Raw genomic sequence first — 17,199 nt, 5'->3', positions numbered from 1 at the left:
CTTTCATGTACACATATAGTTTTACATATTTCACAAAATTTTTTGAATAAGACGAATGGTCAAACAAGTGCTAAAAAGTCAACGGTGTCAAACATTTTGAAACGGAGGGAGTATTCTCGACCATACGTTATGCCTATGCCATCATCGATCGATACATTCAAGGGCTAGCTAGCAATGCAAGATATTTCCAATGTGATGAGAGATATTTATGCCCACATATATATGCAACCATGAGCTAATAATTCATTCATCGATCGACGAGATATATAGTAATGCTGAACAGAAACGAATGAACGTACCTGCGTACGTACGAATGTACGATCTGAATATCTGAATCTGTTGTTCATCGATCAACACGTGGAATATTCGAAGCTGCAGGCAAATTGCAACCCAACTGGCAAACAGTTATTTCTTTCTTTTTTTGTCGCAATTGCAATGTTCTTTCTGTCCAGTGTGGCTACCCAGGCAATGACACAATGATGCCCTGAAAAAAAAAAAGAAGAGAAGATTCTGAGTTACTGACACTATACATGTACACGTAGCCAGGTTCAGTCTCTGATCGTTGCCAAGAAATTGACGCGAAAACTCCTGCCAACAATTAGATTTAGTTCGATATGCTACCACAGGCACAACCAAGGAGATCTTTTTTTCTCTGAGCATTTCAAGAAGATTTTAGACGTAAGTACCGACGTCACTGGAAGACAGGGAAATGAGAGGGATGGCATCTCTTCCCTTTAGCCTTGGGCATGCCAGAGATGAGGTCAACGAGTCCTGTAGTTGCAGGGAAACCATCTGATTCGTCAATTAACAATTTAATACTCCCTCCGTTTTATAGTGCTAGTTATTTTGACTACTTTAAATTTAACTAATTTATATAAAAATTTAGTAATATTTTTCAACACAAAACAAACATAATAACAGGTAGAAGTGAAATGATTGTGTTCCTCTAATTTTGTGTATTTCTAAATGTTAGTGCTGTGAGAAAGGGAAAAATACACACACGTTTTTTTTTTCATATTTCCAAAAGTGTTTTTTTCAATCGTAGGTGACATACCATATGTACAAGATGCGCTCACGTGGATAGTTTGATAATCAAATGATTTACTTAACTCATATTAGTAATCTAAATGTGTATTTTGAAAGTAGAATGATATACACGACACACATAAACAAGTTAAATGACCCTCCATATATTTTACTGCATAATAAATGTTAGTTTTAATGAAACTAATTTTGTGTTGTAGAAATTGCTAAACTTTTCTATAAAATTGATAAAGTTAAAAGAAATTTGACTAGTAAAATAAGTCAAAACTGAGGGAGTACCAACAAAAGGACTAAAATTTTCGTCCTTTTTTGCTGTTAAAATAATTTAATTTTTTATTATTATTCTTTTCAAATACATATGCATTTTATAAGAAAAATAAACCCCCTCTATAAATAAACAGAGAAGAGGAGTGGGAGCAGTAGTCTCCTCCAAACCGTCGAGAGCCCAACAATAATAATCCCCCCTTTTCATCGCGGCGACGATACCCGCCATTTTCATCTCATTCTCACCACCAAAAGCGACCACGCAGCGACCGGCCACCGATCGAGATGGAGCAGCATGAGGAGGCAGCGGAGAGGAAGCCTTCGCCGCCGGTGATATTCCGGCTGTTCGGCGTCGAGGTCCGCGGCGGCGGCGGCGGAGTTGACGAGGAGGAGTACGAGGAGGAGGAGGTGGAGGGTGGATTGTTCATCAAGAAGAGCTCCAGTATGCCCAACCTCACCTCCATCGACCCGCTGCCGGTGCCGGCCGACGGCGGCAAACGGCGCGCCTCCGACGACTCCGAGCTCGCCTCCGGCCAGCAGAAGCGCCGCCGCCGCAAGGTGCAGGAGAGGAAGAAAGGTGAGCAACCACCCTTTTTGTCTGTTCTTGTATCTACTGTTCATTACTTGTTCCATCACCTGATTCCTTTTTTTTTACTCTGAAACTTCCAACTCACTGTTAATTCTTGACGCAATTTGATGATCCGTGAAAGCAAAAAAAAAACAAAAAAAATATCTTTGATTGAGCAACCAACAAAATTGGTTGAAAATCCCCTCTTCCAAAAGAGAGAGAAAAATGATTAACCTTTTGTGTGTCAGTCAATTGGTCAACAACACATCGATAACAATCCACAAGCAGGTTCTCAGACCTGAAAAACTTTTTACTAGTTAGGAGTAATTAATTATTCCCTGTTTGTTGCTTCCTGTGAAGATCATGTGACACTTAATTGCCTTTGATTGATTAATCTGTGAAGGGGTACCATGGACTGAGGAGGAGCACAAGAAATTCCTGGAAGGGCTGAGGCAGCTGGGGAAAGGGGACTGGAGAGGCATCTCCAAGAACTTTGTGACCAGCAGGACGGCGACTCAGGTGGCCAGCCACGCCCAGAAGTACTTCCTCCGGCAGACCAACCCTGGCAAAAAGAAGCGCCGGGCCAGCCTCTTTGATGTTGTTGCTGAGTGCAGTGATGATCAGGTCAGTGACAGTGCACTTCTTTGATCAGATCCACGCATGTTGGGATCTTGCAGCTAATGCTCTTGTCTGAAACCTTCTGTTGCAGCTTCCAAGTCCTCAGAGTGTTGGAACTAAGCCTCCTACCCAGGATATAATTCATACAGATCGCGGCGATGTCCCGGTAATTTTCTACTTTGCTTCCATTTTTTCTTCTTTGTAGCCACAAGCTGAGTTGTAATTACCCTTAGATGATTACTGGTTGTAACTTGAGACAAACAATCCTATCTGAAGACTGAATCTTTAATATTGCTGCAGATACTAAGCTATCCAGTTGCTAGAGGCTTTAGAGGCGATAGCGTGCAGGTAAAATCAGCATCTGAGAACATCTTCATGGAACCCAGCAACAGTCTGACCAAAACTAACACAAACTGATCCTTCTGTCAGGTTGATGAACTAACTGAATATGTGAAGAGATTAAAGGCCGCCGAGGACATGTCGCTCTCCATGATCTCTGGACTGGAAATGGCATCATCATCCATCAGCAGTCTAGAGCTCAGTATCGCGCCTCCTCATTGCGCGATCGAGGCGGCCATCAAGGTGCTGTGATCCAGACGCAATTCTCCACCGAAGGAATCTGGATCGGCTTCAGCTACTGTTCTTCGTCGCCGCTGTTGTTGTTTGTTGTTGTTGTTTTTTTTTTTTTTTTGCGGGGGTTGTTTGTTGTTGTTGTTGTTGTAGTTGTCATGCTAACTTTGTATTTGGGTCATGTGGCGTTTCTTTCAGCAGTCTTATATAATACAGTGAGAATGTCAGTACCTTCCGAGACATGTTTAATTAAGCCTTGGTTGGTTGGTATAAGTTGGTGAAAAGAAAACCAGATAGTAGCCTGTCTGTATTGTACGGTTGCAAAATTGGAGTATATTGATGCAGAGATCATGAAGGGTCTCCATCTTGTTCATAAGTCTAGTTTGTTTCCTGTTCCTGTCACAGGAGGCAGCTGGGACATCTTCTTGTGTGGCTCTGAGCTTCTTCCAGTGCTTCAATAATTGGACCCTTCCCCTTCATGTCCTTGTGACCATTGGTCCCAGCCAATCCATTCATGCCACTCTCGTAAAAAACACAACAATCTCTCTTGTCATCATGCATTCATTCCAGACTTATGCTTGCTTCTAACAGCAGAGAATGAAAGCCAGTGAAGAATCATGCAGAATTCAGTTTCTTTCTTCTTTTTTTTTTTACTGTCAGGACATGCTGGTCACTTATGCTTGCTTTGCATGCTAAGAACTCAAACACAACAGTGAACTACAGCTACTCCACAAAGAAGCAAAGCACCAGCTTTCTTTGCATCAATAATGGCCCAACTGTTAAGATCTCTAGGCCTAGCAAGATAATGGATATGCAGAAATCATGCCATATGCTACGCAGAGTCTGTCTACTGCAGGTCTCTGGAGCTGCATAGGAAGGGAAAAGGGAGATGGATGGGATGTGGTCGAATCTAGGCCAGGATATGTGGATCTCGATAGGATAAGTGGTCCATGATGAGGAGAAAAACACAAGGAGATGTCAAGCACGCTGCACTGCTGCTGGGTCTCAACCTTTGCAAAGAAAGATGCATGGCATGCCTAGGTGGCTCCCAACTGAATCTCTCTGCTGCTGCTTGGTTTGCATGCTTGAAACTCACCAAAATCACTGCAAAACTTTGCCTCTTGGCCTCTTCGATCGCCGTCGTCGGTGCGGTGCCTGCATGCCCCCACCGTTGCTGGTGCAGAGTCGACGGCAACCTGTCGTCGACAAAAGGAAGGAAAGAGAGAGATGCAGGAATAAAGAAATGGATCATAGGATTGGGAAATATGATCTTCAGAGATAAGGTGGAGTGGAGATCCTTTTCTGCAGTTGTTTTCTTCTTTTCAGGGTTGTCACAACTTTTTGTTTCTCGAGGTGGCAAATCAATGGAATAATGTCACTAGCATAGGAGATGATATTGTTATTTTGTTGGTGCTAACCTCGTTGGAGATATTGCGGCTGCAAATTATTGACAAGATCTCGAGGTGGATCGTTTCTGATCAGGAAAAAAGAATTAGCCATAAATAAGTAGACAGACAGATAGATAGATCCTAGTTTGGCCTAACTTGCGCATCAGCAAGAAGAGCCAAGGAAATTGGCAAACAGCAACCGACCATCTGGTCAAAATCCAGCCACTTGCACGAGTTGAGTACCAAAGATTCTGATGATATCTTGAGTTAATGTATTGGAAGATTGGTACTTGAAGTAGGTTTAGTAGTAGTATTCCTTAAGTACGAGGTCAAGTCGTGTCTTTGTGATTACGCTAGCGAGCAGCTTCCTAGTACAAGAATCTAGTCAAGAAATTGCTACGGCCAACGAAAGCATGGCAGCATTTCCTCCTAATTCCCAAGCTCTTGCCTGCTCATCGACTGATTCTCTAGCATTTTTTTTTTGTTTTCAGTCAACAAGTTACTTACCGAGAAGCTTGGGAAGAGTGAAGAATTACGAACACTACAGAGTGAAATTTCATAGGAATGGAGTGTAGTACAGATAAACTACAAACACTAGTAGAATGGATGCAGAAAGGATGAGTCATGAGTAGTTTATCTGTACTACACTCCATTCTACTAGTGAAATTTCATAGGAAATTATCACAGCACAGGGTGCTTTACTTGTAGCTATTTCAATTGAATTCATGGGAAGGAACAAGACTTATCTTTGCTTGAAGTGCCCAGGTGTTGACTTTGTTTCATTTCACCCTAGTTTCAGTCAAAATGAGCCGTGAAAATTCAGTCTGCGGCGCTGCAGCACTGAATCTGAAATTTCTGAACATACATATGTGTTAGTCCGACAGTGAGAAAATTTTGAAGCAAACCAGATTCAGAAACATAAAGATGCAACTAATTGTAGGTCTTGCCCTCTCATCTTGGATGGACTGAATCACTGAAAAGTACCCTCTCCGTTTCAGGTTATAAGATATTTTTACTTTGGTCAAAGTCAAACTGCTTTAAATTTGACTAAGTTTATAGAAATTAATAATTAAATATATTTTTATAATAAATTTATCTTGGGTCAAAAATATTACTCCCTCCGTCCCATAATATAACAACCTAGTACCAATTGGATATTTCATAGTACAACGAATCTGGATAGATAGGATGGTGTCTAGATTTATTGTACTATGAAATGTCACATCCAGTAGACCAGTACTAGGTTGCTATATTATGAGACGAAGGGAGTACTATTTTGTTCTATAAACTTGGTCAAACTTAAAATAGTTTGATTTTGACTAAAGTCAAAAATATTTTATAACCTGAAACGGATGGAGTAGGATGGCATGGCCTGGACTCTGAATTTTTCTGAAAGTTGCAAATGTGCAACGAGACATTATCAATTGATCATCTACACAGGTGTCATTATCAATTGATCTTCTCATCTTAACAAATGGGATGATTGCAGCTAGCTTCTCCAGAAATCTTAGCATTTGATATCGCAGGACGCCAGTCAAAACCCGTTTGGTGCTCAGAAATTCCATCCATTATTCAGAAACGCTCTCAAGGACTTCTCTCAAAACCATCAATCGGTGAAGGCTCATCTCATCTCGTCTCATCTATGAGATGAACAAGCAGATCCGCGTCCCAACCCAGCGATGCAACAGAAGCCCGGTAAGGGGCAAGAGCCGGCGGCAGAGGTTTAGCCCATGGGCTGGCACCGACGGACCAGCAAGGCACGGCCCGCTACAGTTGCCGTGTCTTAGCGGGCCCGTGCCGTGTTGGGCTGGGACGCCCAATTGGCCTCCTATCCACTAGCTCGATCAATATGGCCATTTTATGGGCCAGATTTCATGTGGCCGTTGGATACTATGGACCTGAACGTGGGCCCAACAGCTGCCCACACTCGTATGTCACTGTTACGCGGGCCCATATAGTTTCTAGCACACATAGGGACTGAACGTGGGCCACAAAACCCATTCAGAAGCCCAACAATACTCTTGGCCCATGCCTAATCCAGCACATATACCTCGCTGAAAAATATCAATAAGTCCTTGTTTGGTTTGGAGGGATCGAAGGAGATTGGAGAGGATTGAAGGGAAATAATTCCACACCATATTAGGTGTGGAATAAATTCGGGACCACCTATACATTTGTCGATAAATTTTCTCCTAAAAATTTGACAGATGTAATTATAGTACAATCGTAGTGTAATTACACTGTAACTTATATGTAATTACACTGTAACTTGCATGTAACTACAGTGTAACTTATATGTAAGTTTCACATAATTTTGAATCGTTAGATCTATTACAAGATTTATTTTGGTGATGAAGAAAACAAATCATAGCACACACATATGCGAAAGAATTTATTCCCACAACCTCCATTTTATCGAAATAACATGTTACGGAGAGATTTTTGAAAGTTACATACAAGTTACACTATAGTTACAGTGTAATTACATGCAAGTTACAATGTAATTACACTACGATTGTACTGTAATTACATCTGTCAAATTTTTGGGGTAAAATTTGTCGACAAATATATAGCAAAATTGATAAATTCCCTCCAATCCCTCCCTCATGGAGATTAACCGAACAAGGCCTAAAGGATCTTGAATAATTTCATCATTTGTATCTTGTGAACGTTCTATTTTCTATTACTAAAGAGCGTACAGAGATATGCAAGTCTTTTGCATGTTCGCGGAAAAAATACTAAGGAGAAGAGCCAAGAGGATGTACATTTTTTTCAGTTTGAGAGGTTTTCTGAAAGTTGCTAGAGCAGTTCGAGCACTGGAAGTCAAGACTGAACTTTAGTCACTGCCATGTGCCATGGCTGCTTGCCTGCTTCACAATACCAAGAGCAACAGATTCTGTCGATTCACGCATCAACTGAAGTGTGACACTCGCTTACAAAAATTTGACTGATGTAGTACGAAAAAAAAAATCAAAGTTGGCGTGCGGTGATGAGTCAGTAAAGAGCAGCTGAATTCCCAAACCATTTGAAAAAGAAAAGGAGAAAAGATGCTCAAAGCCAAAAGGGAACCGAGATGAGTAGGAGCATCTCATGCTGCCCTCAAAAACAAGATCAACGCAACTAATCCCACCACATGCATGCATGAACGCCACACTACCATCAGCATTCAGAAACCCACCTAAGCTTGCAGAAAAGCTATCAGCAGCAGAAGCAGTAGTTGCGTACGCCACCCAAAAGAGTGAGGAATCTTTGGTTTTTAACCACGCAAATGTTCATGTTCTTTCTTCTTCTTTTTTTCAGGTCTCCAGATCACCTTGCATTGCATTGCTCTCTCTCTGTCTGCATATCCGATGTTCTAGTTGGTACAGAGTTTCAGTTGTGTGAAAAATCTTTGTTGTTCCAATCACCATCGAAGTATCGAACTCATCTAATCACCAATCCATACTGTGTGCTGGTTAATTGGCTCTACTTTATGATGTGTCTTTAAATTACTACTCCTAGCTTATGCAGGATTAGGTGTAGTTTACTGCAAAGTGTTGAACGAGCTTATATTCGTCTTAATCCACAAAGATGTATTTTTTTCATGAACCTTTAGTTTGGATATGTACAAGAGTAACTTTAGTGCTCAACTGACGATCAGGTACACTGTCCAGCTGGTGGATACGTACGTTCTGCAGCTGACTTCACTGATGACTAGTGTGCAGAGTAAGCAGCTGCTTGATGACTGAAGTATATGTTATGTTAATTCCCATTTCATGGAAACTAACATTGTAATCTCGCAGTAGTTATGATATTTGCAGTTTTACCTAAACTGACTTCTCACTGAAATGAAATGAAGCTCTTCTGCATTTTTTTTAAAAAAAAATATTTGCAGTTTTACCTGAATTTACTTCTTAATAAAATGAAATGCAGTTCGATTAAAAAAAAACCTTTGCAGTTTTACCTGGATTTACTGTCCTGTCCTGAAAAGAGATTAACAGCTGCAGGGTGGTTAATGCATATGCATGCTCGATCAGCATTTCGTCAGAGACGCGTCAGTGAGAGAAGACAAAGAGCTCGATCACGTTGAAGCAGCACAATATTCGCGTAACATCCACGAGCGAATCAAAGGCGTACTTGTAGTGTAAATGCTATGTTTATCTGATATAACATATTTTATGATTTTGAGTACTTGCTCACTTTTTTCCTATAAAAAAAAAGAAACAAGTCTCATATATATATGCAGGGCATGTGCATTTGGATATTGTGGATTTTGTTATAAAATCTGATAATCATAATGCATGTGCTGCAAAAATAAAGGACCATAGTTTGTACAACATCTTTTTTTTGTTTCAGTTCGTTTCTTTTGTCGTTCTCACAAAAATGCATATTCCTTCATATTTTTGCGTGTTCCAACTCGCGTGTTTAGAGCTCTTTTTTTTTCTTTTATTCAAAAAGAACAACTCTCATATATGCAGCGCATGTGCATTTGGATAATAGGAATTTTGTTAGGAATCTGCCAATCATAATACATATGTATTGTAAAAATAAAATATCATTGTTAGGACAAACATCTTATTTCGCCGTTCTCGAAAAAAATGCATATTCTTTCATATGTTCTTTATGTTTTTGACTCACGCGTATTAAACGGTGTGTTACTTGCATCACATGATACAGAGGCCGAGACTGATAAACGTGAAAAACAAAAGAAGACCAAGAGAGAAGTGCATATATTCCTTTTTCTCACACAAAATTCCTCCCTTACTAGCTAAGTTATACCATTTTCCTCAAGCCTCCCTCACCATCTCAAACTACACACACTTGCCTAGGAGAGTAGAGGGGAAGAAAAACACAAAATAAAAAGAGATAATAGATGAGATGAGAAGAGATACCATCTCTAGTAATCTCGATGCATCTCCAACGCATGGTTGGCCATAAAGCCCAAGCCAAAGGGTGAGAGAATTTGATACAACTTTTATTTTGCGCGCGAAAAGCTATCAAAGAGAGAGAAGAAGAAGAGAAAAACTTAGCAAAAGCAGCTTAAAAACAGCGTCGTCACGCTGCCTCCCGCTTCCCCCTCTTCGTCTTCTTCTTCTTCCTCCAATGGCGGTGGCGCAGGCGTCGCTGCTGCAGAGCTTCCCGTTCAGGGCGGCGGTGTTCGCGGCGTGCGTACTGCTGCTCCCCCTCGTGCCGTCGCCGCAGGCGCCGGCGGCGGGGGGAGATGGTGGCGGCGGCGGCGGCCGTGGGGAGGCGTTTCTTGCCAAGGTGTGGGAGCTGCTCCACCTGCTCGTCGTCGGGATCGCCGTGTCGTACGGGCTGTTCAGCCGCCGGAACAACGCCGGGAGGCGGGGCGACGAGAAGGATGCCGCGGCGCAGGCGAAGGCGGACTCCGCCGGGTACGTGTCGCAGATGATCCACGACTCGCTGGTGTTCGACGACGGTGGCGGCGACGTGGCGCTCGACAGCCCGGGTGGCAACAGGGTGCGGTCGTGGAGCGCGATGCACCACCCCGACGAGCCTGTGGTGGTGGTGGCGACCGGCGGCGCAGGAGGCGGCCGGAGCCACGCCGTGGAGGCGGCGCAGCAGGCGCCGCCGCTGTCGCTGCCCGTAAGAACACTGAAGCCGCAGGGCGAGTCGTCCTCCAGCGCGGGCTACGGCGACGGCGGCGAGCCGTGGGCGGCGCGGCCGCGCAGGATCTCACAGGACACGCCCGGCGGAGGCGGCGGCGGCCATGAAACCGTGCTCCCTTCGCCGATCCCGTGGCGGTCACGGTCGGGGAGGTTCGACGCGTCGGCGCCGAGCCCCCCTTCGCCGTCGCCGAAGAGGCTCTCCCCGGCGTCGTCCCTGTCCAAGGAGACACTAGCCAAGGCCAGTGAGGACTACTCCTCCAGGCGGAGGAGCCCGTACAAGTCATCCCCACCGGCGCCGCCTCCGCCGCCACCTCCGTTCCTCGTCCACGGCTACCATCCGCCGGCGGCCGAACGCCGCACGGCGGCGAAGAGCTTCAAGGAGGAGCTGCAGGAGCAAACCTCCCACAGCTTCACTACCTCCGAATTCAGCCGTAGCAGCAGCAACTCCTCGTCGGCGAAGCCAAGAATCTCCATAGATAGCTCCTCCTCCTCCTCGTCGTACTACCCAGTTGCCAAATCGGTGAGAACAATCAGAGGAGGAAGAGAATCACTCCAGAGCCAGAGCCAAGAACAACCCGACGTCGCCGTCGCCGGCGACGCGCCGGCTCTTCTTCACGGATCGGATTCAGACGATCCGTACGGTGGCTACAGGGCGTACCAATCCATTCCCAGGTTCCAGTACGAGAGAGGCAGCAGCGACCCCATCCTGGGCAACGTGACGGTGTCCTCGGAGAGCAGCGACGACGACGACAGCGACGTCGACGGCGACGGCGAGCTCTCGACGAGGGGGAACTCGCCGAGGAGGGAGTCGTCGCCGGAGGTGGACGAGAACGAGGTGGACAAGAAGGCGGAGGAGTTCATCGCCAGGTTCAGGGAGCAGATCAGGCTGCAGAGAATCGAGTCGATAAAGAAATCCGCGGGGCCGCGTGGTGTCAAGCACGGCAAGTAGCTCGCCCGCCGCCCGCCGCCGGCGATCACCGGCGCCACTTTTTTACTTTTTTTTTTGTTCTCGTTTTGAGCAGAGATAGATAGTACGGTACTATTTGTATTTGTGATAGCTAATTAGTAGTTATCAAGAACCACCTGTAAACAAATTACATTCATGTAGATGATGAATGAGAGTGAGTGCATGTTCATGCTCAATTTCTGGGCAAGGAGATCGACTGTTGCATCTGGCAATCAAACTGGATATCTGTTCCATTATCTAAAAATCTTGCCATGAGCTAATCTGCTAGTAAAACATAGCAGTAATCTGTTACTTCTACTGTATCTTCTTCTGAACTTAACTGAAACAACTTCAGGTTTCAGCCTGTAATTCATTCAGTTCAGTTCAGTTCCCTTTACAGCAGCAAGCAATCTAAGCATTCAGCATTCAGCTTCAGTTAGCTGGTGAAGAATCTGATCCTGATCAGAGGCTACCCTTTAGACTTTAGCTTGCTGGTTTGATTCCAATCCTTGGTTGGATGAGTGGTCCAAATTTACCCAGTTGCACCAGTAGCTGTAATTAAGCCTGTAATTAATTAACTTGAGAGTTTCTTTCCTGTGGTGACCAAGCTGCATTCAGTACTGCATTTCTCTGTACTTTTCTCTCTACTGTATACTATGTCAGCTTGTTGAGAACTAGATTAGATCGGTTGGTTGTTGGAAGCACGCTAGGCTAATCTTGGTGCGTTGCTGACGCATCGTTGTCGGTTGTTTTGTCAGTTATCATCCTGGCATCATGCTGAAATTGATTTGGGGATAAGTTTTGCTCTGAAAACAAACAAACAATACACCATATCAAGGCATCGAAAGGAATGCCCAATGTCCATGGGTTGTTGTGCTTCCAAGAATGTGTAGACATGAGTGAAGGAGTGAGGTGTTACGCTGGAAAGAACAGGTAGGCAAAAAGTTAGGAGGAATATCAACAGGTCATCATCATGTTAATTGTTTTCAACTTTACAAATGCTACTTTTGAAACTCACGAGTTATTTGGATTTCCAATTAGTAATAGATTGAAATAGGCTCAATTTGAAACAGATTGAAATAGGCATAACTTGACATAGATTATTAACCGAGCGTCTGTGATGCATTATCTACACGGTTGTAGATATAAAATGAATATTTTGGTAAATTAACAATTTTTTTGGAAAAAGAAACTTTACACCCTCTCACATCGAACGTTTGAACACATGTATGAAGTATTAAATATAGATTAGAAAAATAACTAATTGCACAGATTGCGACTAATTTGCGAGACGAATCTTTTAAGCTTAATTGCTTCATGATTTGACAATATGGTGCTACAATAAACATTTGCTAATGATGGATTAATCAAGCTTAATAAATTCGTCTCGCGGTTTACTTACGGATTCTGTAATTAGTTTTTTATTAGTGCCCAAACACCCTATGCGACACCCTATATAATACATGATGTGACGTGCAAAAACTTTACACCCTGAATCTTAACACCCCATAAGCAATACGGCACAAGAAAAATTTCTTAAGAAGAATGTTTCTTTTTAGGCACGTAACAACTAATTCGCCTTATACTTTGAGTGACTACATCACACCATAACTCATGTCCATTACATTAGACATCTCTACTTTTATTTTCGTGAAGAAATCTATAGCTATACGTGCATTTGTTCCAAAACGAAACAAACAAACAAAAAAGAAAGATAATGACATAAACACACAGAAGGCACTGCGAGATGAAGCAATGGATTAAGCGATTAACGTCCTATACAAGCATGGAACTATCCACTTTACCGGATTAGCGGTTTAACCCCCCACACGATCTCCTTAACCCCACCTCTGCAAATCCACGTGGCGTCCGCGTCCTCGAGTCAGTGCTCGGATCCAAGCCCATCCACAAATCAACGGCCGCCATGTCACCTCTAGGGGACCCACGCCCCCGCCCCCGCCCCCGCCCCCGCCCCGTTACCCTGCCCCATCTGTCGGTGGAAGTGGGCCCCACATGTCAGACGAAGGGGTCGCGCGCGGCCGGGTGTACTACTAATCGGATGCGCGGGGGTTGCTGCTCGGTTTGGGCAGTTTCGACTTTTTGGAGAGGAGAGGGTGGGGAGGCGTGAGCGCGAGGGAAGGGGAGGGGGTTTCTCGATTTCTTCCGCGCGGTTGCGGAATCGCGAATTCAATTCGATTCCGCTCCACCACCACCACCTCGCGCCGCCCAGCTGCTCCGATTCGCGCTGCGGAGCTTCCCTTTTTCCACCCGCTGATCGATTGATTCGTTGTTTTTTGGGGGGGATTTTTTTCTGGTGTGTGTGTTTTTTTTCCCGATCGGATCGGTCCAGATCGGGTCGATTTGGGCGGGGTGGAGGAGGTGGAGGGAAGGGGGAGATGCGGATCGAGGAGCTTCCGGGTGATTCCGGCGGAGGAGGTGGGGATGGTGGTGGTGGTGGTGGCGGCGGGGCGCTGCTGCAGCTGCGTCGTGGGGCGGCGGCGGCGGCGGCGGCGGTGGAGGAGGAGGGTGGGGTGGTGATGCGTGTGGCTTTCGACGCGAAGCGCGCGGCGGTGGGCGTCGGCGCGCGGATGCTGTTCTACCCGACGCTGGTGTACAACGTCGTCAGGAACCGATTCGAGCCGCACTTCCACTGGTGGGATCAGGTCGACGAGGTGGGGAAAATTTCCTACCCCCTCTTTTGATTTCGGTTGTTTTTGGAGGTTTTCCCCCCTCTTCTGGTTGTTGATCGCCGTGGCTTTCGCGTTCATCTTGTGCCGCCGACGGATTTTGCCCTGTAATGTAGCTTCTTACGGTGGTTTGCTGACCATCATGGCAGTTTGCACTCCAAACGTTTAGGGTTAGGTCTTTCCTACTGCATATGCATAGTGGAGAAGAGATTTTCTTCGTTTATAGTTCTTGCTGTATTTGGATTTTTGTTTCAATTTCGATTCGTTTAGTGTTTTGGACCTGTATGTGGGTGATTGGCACTACCTTTTCTGCAGTATTGATTTCTCGATCTGTTTAGAGTTATAGTTTACTCTGCTCTAATTGTGTACTTTTCTTTTGCTTCGATCAGCATGTTCTGCTCGGTGCTGTTCCTTTCCCCAGCGATGTTCTACGGCTGAAGGAGCTTGGAGTTTGCGGTGTTGTGACACTGAATGAATCCTACGAGAGGCTGGTTCCCAGGTGCCTGTATGAGGTAGTCACACGGCCAAATCATTCCACTAAATGACTGATCAAATGTGCTGAATAATATGTAGTTCTGTAAGTTTTGCTGCTTCTGTTTGTTAATTCCTTCCTGCGAGTATGGCTCCTGCATATTATTTGTTGTTACTCTGATAACGAGGAGGTGCACGGCCTTGTTGTAAACCACACTGGCATATAGCATAATCAGGTTCCAGTGGTCTCAGTGGTGCAATACTGCAATGTGAAGAGAGCAATTACTGGAGATTTCTGTGTTTGCCATCTAGATGCCCACCCATCAGATCAAGGGTTTGAGAAAAATACTAGAAGCGCCCTTTTGTTTAGCTGATGGGACCACAAATCGCTGTTTGTTAGGTACTATATTGTTATTACCTGACTGTGGTAGTTAAGGTAGATTGAAGATCCTAGGTCAGTGATATGTAAACTACTCATGGTCAACCTAAATGACAAGGTTATAGCAAACATTGTGTTAGTTCAGAAAAAAGAAATCTAATTAGGCATTGAAATGTTCATGCAACATGCTCCTTTTTTAACATTCTGCTTTCTTCTACGTTAAACTGTACATTTGGTGCAATCTTTACATGTAATCTAATCACGCTGGCGCTGTTTTTTTGTAATTTACAACTGATGTGCCATGTCCATGCTAACTTCCCTAAATTTTACATATATCTGTTTCTGCCTGCTGGTCATGAGCGAATGTTCAAATAACTAGCAGTTCTAGGTCACACAACTGAAATGGTCTTTTTGTTTTTTAGGCTCATGGAATTGAAAACCTGGTGTTACCAACTAGAGATTATCTTTATGCACCATCATTTGAGAACCTTTGCCGGGCTGCTGACTTCATCCACAGTAAGAATCTACTCAAATTGCATATCCTATAATACGACGGAATCACTATGTATATTCTAGTTTGTTTTTGACTGTACTGTTCATTGCATGAGTAGATATCAGAACTTGTGATTTGATACCTTATGTTTGGTTTGGTTTGTTTGTAGTAAGAGATGTTTTTTATGTTTGTTGGTCCCAACACCCTGTAATAAATAATTTGTGCATTGTACTTAACTCTACCAATATAATGGCCGTCGCCATTTGGTTTTGCAGTATGCTACTGCAGTTTCCTCTTGAAACTTGACTGAATATGCTGCTACGTTGTGGATACAAAAAATTTAAGACCTTTTATTTACTGCCTTTTTTGCTCTGCTTGCTCTTCTACATTTTTACTTTTCGTGCATGTTGTGATATTCACTTCCTCTAATGGGGAGGTAGACAAAAATTTAAGTTCATTAATTTCGTAGAGATCCTATTGTGCTGTTGCAATTGTGATTTTTAACTAGGTTTGTCTCGTGTATTTATTTATGTTGTTTTAATCTTGGAAGGAAATGCTTTGTGTGGGAAGTTGACATATGTTCACTGCAAAGCTGGACGTGGACGGAGCACAACAGTTGTTCTTTGCTACTTGGTATGTTAGGTTATTTGGCCATGCAGATACGACTTAATTATATAATCGAAATTTGATACTGACCATTAACTCTGTACTTAGGTGCAATACAAACAAATGACTCCGGCTGAAGCTTATGAACATGTTCGCTTGCGCAGGCCAAGGGTGCTATTAGCTTCTGCACAGCGGCAGGTAAGCTGCCACAAAAAAAATTCTGTGCTTGTGGGCAGAATGATTTCATGGCTGTGTTTCTCTTAAATTCAGAATGCTCTTATTGTGAAAAAAAATATTATGCATTCAGAATTAAATAGGACTGCTTTCAATATCAACTGGACCCATTTATATGACTTCCATCTTGAAAAAAAATTGTTAGACACTAATATATGCAACTTATTATTGGATATTTGAAATGATTTTTAGTGGTCAAGGAGCTCCTTACATTTTTGCTAGTTCCAGAAAAGAGATAAGGTTTTGTCCACTATTCATGATAGTAATAGACACTGTGGCTATCAAGCTGCCCCTACCTTTTGTTTTGTGAACCGGTTCAACTCAATCTTTTAGATTTAGATGTTTGGAGATACTTTACAGTATGCAAGGAACACCTTTATGTTTTTGTCTCCTTTGTTCATATTCAACAGTCAGACTTCATTAACGCTGATGTGTCGCATGCCATATTTTGTAGGCTGTTGAGCAATTCTACCAGCTTAGGGTGAAGAAATCTGGGAAATCCATTTGCCTGGACAGCCCAATAATGAAACCACCGCTGTTCCTTGCCACTCGCAACCTCATTGCATTTGACGAGAAGACATTCGTCATGGTTTCCAAATCGGACCTCGAAGGGTATGATGCGGATACCTTGGCCGTTAACGTGGGCAGTGGCTTGTGGGAGATAAGCCTAGTATACCGCGTGCAGTTTGCGAGCCAGGCGGCCTTTGCAGGGTTCTCATACCTGTGGGTACGATGCCGTGCCCCCCGTAAGAACAAGGAGGCACTCCCTGTCCCTGAGAGTAACAATAGCGTGGGGAGCGAGAGCTGCTCCCTTGAGGCAGAGCAACTCGCCAAACCTCACCCATGTTTGCTTCAAGGTGTCATGGTTAATCCATGATCGTTCGACTTGCATTCGCCGCGACCTTTCTTTTAACTTTTTGTCTGGCATGTCATCCGTATATATTAAAGCCAAGAACATGCAAATGCAATGTGAAGTCCTTAACTCCAGTCTCCTCAGCAAGCAAAGAGTGCAGTTGCTTGGGTATGTACATATCTGTAATAAGTTGACTTCTACATGTACAGAGGTAAATGACAAGGTATCTCAAATCGCTGACCATGTGTCCCAACTAGCCCACTTGATTATTCGGTGGAAACTATCATATATTTTTCCTCTTAACTTCCACGCAACTGCTGTGCATTGCTCGAAGAGAATATTGAATGTGATTAGTAGCTAAAAGTTTCTCCGATGAAGACATGGAAGTGTTGGCTCTCGTCTAATAGGAAGAAACTCCATGAATTCATGCCCACTGTATAATGAATGGATTAACAGCATCAAGGACATC

The 17,199-nt window shown here is 43.9% G+C and overlaps 3 protein-coding genes across 3 annotated transcripts; all 3 read left to right on the top strand.

Moving 5' to 3' along the window:
• Positions 1-1,462: 1,462 nt before the first annotated feature.
• Positions 1,463-3,541, top strand: MYBS2 (transcription factor MYBS2-like). The gene is made up of 5 exons (NM_001404357.1): positions 1,463-1,885; positions 2,280-2,500; positions 2,586-2,660; positions 2,795-2,842; positions 2,924-3,541. The coding sequence occupies exons 1-5, from the start codon at positions 1,594-1,596 to the stop codon at positions 3,083-3,085; spliced, it is 798 nt and encodes a 265-aa protein (NP_001391286.1). The 5' UTR covers positions 1,463-1,593; the 3' UTR covers positions 3,086-3,541.
• Positions 3,542-9,136: 5,595 nt separating this feature from the next.
• On the top strand, positions 9,137-11,218 carry LOC4349390 (cell wall protein RBR3). The gene has a single exon (XM_015757561.3). The coding sequence runs from the start codon at positions 9,535-9,537 to the stop codon at positions 11,008-11,010; it is 1,476 nt and encodes a 491-aa protein (XP_015613047.1). The 5' UTR covers positions 9,137-9,534; the 3' UTR covers positions 11,011-11,218.
• Positions 11,219-13,086: 1,868 nt separating this feature from the next.
• Positions 13,087-16,973, top strand: LOC4349389 (phosphatidylglycerophosphate phosphatase PTPMT1). The gene is made up of 6 exons (XM_015759386.2): positions 13,087-13,679; positions 14,084-14,206; positions 14,967-15,060; positions 15,588-15,670; positions 15,752-15,841; positions 16,332-16,973. The coding sequence occupies exons 1-6, from the start codon at positions 13,404-13,406 to the stop codon at positions 16,752-16,754; spliced, it is 1,089 nt and encodes a 362-aa protein (XP_015614872.1). The 5' UTR covers positions 13,087-13,403; the 3' UTR covers positions 16,755-16,973.
• Positions 16,974-17,199: the final 226 nt, after the last annotated feature.

The sequence above is a fragment of the Oryza sativa genome, chromosome 10 (assembly GCF_034140825.1).
Source record: "Oryza sativa Japonica Group chromosome 10, ASM3414082v1".
Classification (NCBI taxonomy): Eukaryota; Viridiplantae; Streptophyta; class Magnoliopsida; order Poales; family Poaceae; genus Oryza; species Oryza sativa.
This window is presented reverse-complemented; position numbering and strand designations above follow the sequence as displayed.